Genomic DNA, 5,866 nt, shown 5'->3' on the forward strand with positions numbered 1-5,866 from the left:
TGCCGAGATCATACGGGAAATAAAACATCAAACATGGGTAGCCAACCTAGTAATTGTCCCGAAAAGCAACGGAACGTGGAGGATGTGTATAGATTATAGAGACCTAAAAAAAGTGTGTCGAAAAGACTGCTACCCATTACCAGAGAGTGACTTAAAGGTGGATGCGGTGGCCCCATTCAAGTTCAAGTGTTTCCTCGATGCCTATAATGGCTATCACCAGATCCATATGGCAGCTGGTGACGAGGACAGAACAACATTCCGCACTGATCAAGGGACATTCTGTTACAGAATGATGCCTTTCGGGCTAAAGAATGCGGGCGCCACATACCAAAGGCTAATGGATCAAGCCTTCAAAGGTCAGATAAGTCAAAATTTGGAAGTCTACATGGATGATCTGGTGATAAAAAATATTAAGGAAGATCAAATGCTGAGGGACATCGAGGAAACCTTTGAAACACTGAGAAGCATCAATATGAAGTTGAATCTAGCAAAGTGTTCTTTCGGAATGGAGGAAGGAAAGTTCCTCGGGGTAATTGTAACAGGCATGGGTTTTAAGGCTAACCCGGACAAGATTCAGGCAGTAGCCCGCATGGCGTCTTCCGCGTCCCTCAAAGAAGTTCAAAAACTCAACGGTAGATTAGTAGCGTTAAACAGGTTTTTGGCAAACCACGCTGCTAAGTCTTACCCGTTTATATCAACATTGAGGAATTGTCTTAAAAAAGCACAGTTCAGATGAACTCCGGAAGCTGAACATGCGTTCCAAGAAGTCAAAAAGTGTTTTAATGGAACTACCCACGTTAACAGCTCCCTACGTGGGAGAACCACTAACGTTATATCTGTCGGCGTCTGACATTGTCAGACACAGAAACAAGATACTCGATGATGGAGAAGTTAGTCTTGGCATTAGTATACGCAGCTCGCTGGCTCTGAGATACTTTCAAGGACATCCCACCAATTTCTTGACCGGATATAAGTTGAAGAATGTGTTGAGCAAGCCAGAATTATCTGGACGATTGGCTAAATGGGCCATCGAATTGGGTGAACACTTGATAGAGTATAAACCTCGACTAGCAATTAAAGGACAAGTATTGGCGGACTTCATCACAGAAGTCCCGCAACACAAGGAACAGGAATGTCTGATAGAGCAACAACCCCAAGCACCTCCGGAACAAGGGCAAGTTTGGTCATTGTTAACGGATGGAGCTTCATGCATCGAAGGATCAGGTGCAGGCTTAAGGCTAGTCAACCCTGAGGGGCATGTATTTACATACGCCATCAAGTTAGACTTTAAAAGTACCAACAATGAGGTGGAAAATGAAGCCTTCCTGGCAGGCCTGCGGATAGCGAAAAAGCTTGGGGTAAAACATTTGGAAGCACGGGTGGATTCCATGCTAATTGCGGGACAGATAAACGGAACATATGAAGCAAAAAATGATGTCATGGCTTCTTATCTGTCACAGGCAAAGGTCTTAATTCGCCAATTTTCCTCTTTCAATGTTGTTCACATTAAGAGAAGTGAGAACAAGTCAGCTAACGCTCTTAGCAAATTGGCTTCAACAAACTTCGAACATTTTGCTAAAGACATCCGTGTTGAAGTTTTGGACCACCCGTCAGTTCCACAAAACCAAATCCTGGTAATTCAAACGGGCGTCGAATCATGGATGACACCGATTAAGGCTTACTTATCCTCCGAAGTTCTCCCAGCAGGAAAAGATGAGGCTCGGAAGATCAAGCACAAAGCCTTAAATTACTAGTTGAATGATGGCGTATTATACCGAAGATAATTTCTCGGTCCGCTGCTACGATGTGTAGATGCAGACAACACAAATTACCTGATTCGAGAAATTCACGAAGGCATTTGTGGATTACACGCGGGACCGAGAATGACAGTTGCGAAGATCATGAATGCAAGGTACTATTGGCCTGGCATGCATTTGGACGCCGTGCAAGAAAACAGAAAGTGTGATTCTTGCCAGCGCCATGCTCCTAACACCCTGCGTCCAAAAAACGAATTGATTCTGGTATTTGATAGTGGCATTGATTACTTTCCAGAAGTGGGCTACTGACATTATGGGACCTTTCCCAGAAGCCCCGAGACGAGTCAAATATTTGATAGTGGCCATTGATTACTTCACCAAATGGGTGGAAGCCAAACCGGTTGCATCAATAACGGCATCAAGCGTTAAGAAGTTCCTTTGGGAATTCATCATTTGCCGGTTTGGTCTTCCGCAGGAATTGGTAAGTGACAATGGGATCCAATTTGCTAACAGCACCCAAAGTGACAATGGAATTGGTAAGTGACAATGGGATCCAATTGACTACAGGAATGGTTGAATGAACTTCAAGTCATTCAAAATTTTACATCTGTAGCTCATCCGCAAGCAAACGGTCAGATCGAAAGGACCAACCGAACTATCAAAGAAGGGATCAAGGCAATGTTAGGAACTAAACGAACGGGCTGGGTTAACGAACTGCCCCACGTACTCTGGGCCTTCCGCACCCAAAGAATTCCAGTAATTCTGAGACACCCTTTAGTCTAACCTATGGCACTGAAGCCATTATTCCCGCTGAAATTGGGATTCCATCCGCACGAGTTCTGTTAATTGATGATAACGATCACAAACTCCGGATGAACCTTGATCTACTTGAGGAAAGAAGAGAACTAGCATCGATCCACGAGCACAATTATAAGCGACAGCTTCAGAAGTATTACAACTCGCGGGTCCAGAAATGTGAGTTTGATGCGAGAGACTTTGTCTTACGCAATAACAAGGCTTCCGGCCAGGAACCACCGGGCAAGTTGGCCCCAACTTGGGAAGGCCCTTACAAAATTAAACAAGTGTTATCTAAAGGGGCATACAAGTTAGAAAAATTAGAGGGCGCTGAGGTTCCCCGGACATGGAACGCAACACAGTTGAAGAAATGCTACATGTAGCAGTCTTAGTCGTTCTTTTACTTTGGCTTGCGTGCCCACTTAGATTAACAGAAATCTCGAAATTTCATCTTTTGTAATATGGCTTATGCACGCGTAATGGAAACTTTTTTAGTCCCATAATTATGTTATTGGTAATCTATTATTGACAAAAACGAAGTTCCGGAGAGACACTTATATTATGACACATAAGACAAAGTGCACCGAAAGAAAACAATACTTCTTATTAATGATCAGAAGAGATTACAAAGGAAAATATTTACAAGGAAGACATATATACATTTACGGGGCGACACTTTCACCTCCCTCTTTATTATCATCTACTTCATCCTGATCCTCTTCATCAAGGTCCAAAAGCTCCTTCAGCTGCTCCACGGCATCATCCTTGTCCGCAAGCTCGGATATGTGTTCCGAAAGAGAAAACTTCAACGTATCAAAAGCCTTAGTTTTCTCGATAAGTACGGCAGCAGTATCCTGGCCGTGCAAGATATGCTCTTCCGGAAGCTTGCCTTCAGAAGCAAATCTATGACCTTCCTCGAAGCCCACTTGCTAGCCAGCTTGCTTGGAAGCGCGTAAAAGCACCATAACGCAATTCCCAAGATCGTCACTTTTTCTAACATCAGTGATAACCCGTTAAAACATATAAACATGCATAAGCCCGAATAAGTTAGAATTGTTTGTATAAAACAAAAGACTTAATACCTTGGGAATTTCCGGCGTCAAAAGCCACTTTTTATCCTCCTTAGCCCGGACAAGATCCATCTTGTGACCAGCACACTCCAGGGCCTGGTCTCGATTCTTGGTGCTAAGGATGGATAAGCGCTTGTCTTTGGCCGCTGAGTCAGCCTGAAGGGTCTTAATTAGCTCAGCTTGTTCATCTAGTTGTCTCTGGAGAACAGCTTTGGCTTCCTCAGCGACAAGGCGATTGGCTTTCTCAGCTTCCATAGCTTGATGACTCTCCCGAGCTTCGGTTAAAGCCTTAAGAGCTTCTTTCTTGGCATCAAGTAACTTAAGCTCAGTTTCGTCCAATTCCTCGTTCATCGCCAGCAATCCTGGCGTATTTCCTGATTGGTAGAAACGGTATTCGCCATTTGATAGGAATTTAAGTCTAGTAGTTCTTGACGAATACGGCGGCGTTGTCGCTCCCTATCGGCGGGAGGGAGACTTTCTTGCAGATACTCATGACATACATCCGCATCACTTAGTGTCGAGTTCCGGCGCAATGAACAATGAGGATTATACGGTGCAGTGTCCTCTTCCGCACGAGGTGAAGAAGTCTGACCCCTATATTTAAAACACTAACTCCACCTTGAATTCTGAAATGATGTTCATGAAGAGATGGAGACACGCGGGGGCGCTCAGACTCGCCAATTTCCTTTTCCTTGACAGGAGAAGTATCCGTTATGTCAATCGGGTCCTGAACAGTATTTAGTGGCGAGGATGGTGGAGTTGGAAGCTGTGTAGCAGTTGAACTCTTTAAACCTGAAACATCTTCCGATAAACCTTTCAGGGCCACTGAGAAGCAATACTTAAAACTAATTAGAAGCAGGCCAAACATAATCATGAGGGTTAAAATCTTACCTAAAGAAACATCTTGATTGGAAAGCTCCTGAAGACGAGCCCCTAAATCCATGGCTGGAGCCTTCTTTTTCTTCTTTTTATTGAGAGGCGCGGCATCAGAAGGTTGTGCTTTCCGTTTGCCGGCGGCCTTCGAAACACCAGCATCAGTAGCCTGAGGTTCACCCTCAACGGATTGAGAACCACCCTCCTCACCTGTTGAGGGATCGGTGGTGGCCTTCGAATCTTGCTTGTGGGTTAAAACCTACATTCGAATGTGATGGGTTAGTAGCACCAATTGATAACCCTCCTTCGCAGAGTGACGACTCTTCGCTAGACGAAAGAAGTACTATCACTCCGTTCGAAGTAGCAACAATTATAGGTCGGGGTTGAAGAATACCTTCACACTTCGAAACAAACTCCTCACTCTGAGCATACATTGCCTCGGAAACAACAGGCTCCGGGCTAAGTGTGGTGGAGAAAAGGAAATTATTCCGCGTGCGCTCCAATAAGGGTACGTCTTGACGAGTAATCGGGCGGCGTACCATCATGCCTCCTACCTTGTCCAGGAGAGTGGAGAGAATTGTGCCTTCACCTACAATTGACAAATGTCAAAGAAAGAAAACCGAGAATCCGGAATGTTACAAGTAAAAATTTACTTCCGTCAGAATTTTCATAATAAGGCTCCAGGGTAGGGAACGGCCATAAGAGACTCATCTTGGCATGTACCATCGCCCCTTCATGAATGGGACGCAGGGTTGTCGGCTTTTTAGTCAGAGTAACGAACCAGGCACGACCCTCATATTCGGAAGCAAGGTTTTCCGGTAGTTTATCTTCCGGCTTCTGGTGAGTCATTTTAAAAGGGATAACGTCTTCCCGAATCCAGAAAAACTTTGATTTCCATCCATAAATGCTGCGGAGCCACTCAAAGCCAATAGTTCCTTTGGCGGTAGCAGCGAAACCATACCAGCCTTCAGGAAGGGTCATATTGTAGAACACAGAAAACATGCCGACGGACGGTTCATAGTTATGAGCTTGACAACAGAACTCGAAGTGTCGAATCCTTAACATCCCAAAAGGGTGAATCTGGGATAAATGAATCCCATATGCTGTCAAGATTGACTGAATGAATTTTGTCACGGGCAATCGAAAAATCCCAGTTGTAAAGTGATCCAAATAGACGGCCATCTTTTTAGCCGGCGACGCCGTTGCAACTCCTCCTTTCGATGGACGTTCCGCCACCCACTTTGATGCAAAACCGTATACGTTTTTATCATCTTCGAAATCCTTCTCTTTAATATTACACCCGACTTCATGGATAGCGGGGGGATTCTTCTTATGGCCTGCCATCTGAACGAAATATGAAGAAAGGTATAG

At 44.6% G+C, this 5,866-nt stretch overlaps 1 protein-coding gene across 1 annotated transcript; it reads left to right on the forward strand.

Annotated features, from left to right (window-relative positions):
* Positions 1–752: 752 nt before the first annotated feature.
* On the forward strand, positions 753–1,754 carry LOC143596070 (uncharacterized). The gene is made up of 2 exons (XM_077074936.1): positions 753–1,134; positions 1,231–1,754. The coding sequence occupies exons 1-2, from the start codon at positions 753–755 to the stop codon at positions 1,752–1,754; spliced, it is 906 nt and encodes a 301-aa protein (XP_076931051.1).
* Positions 1,755–5,866: the final 4,112 nt, after the last annotated feature.

This window comes from Bidens hawaiensis, unplaced genomic scaffold, assembly GCF_021521415.1.
Source record: "Bidens hawaiensis isolate Kalapana, Puna unplaced genomic scaffold, B.hawaiensis_p1.1 tig00045993_1, whole genome shotgun sequence".
NCBI classification, from domain to species: domain Eukaryota; kingdom Viridiplantae; phylum Streptophyta; class Magnoliopsida; order Asterales; family Asteraceae; genus Bidens; species Bidens hawaiensis.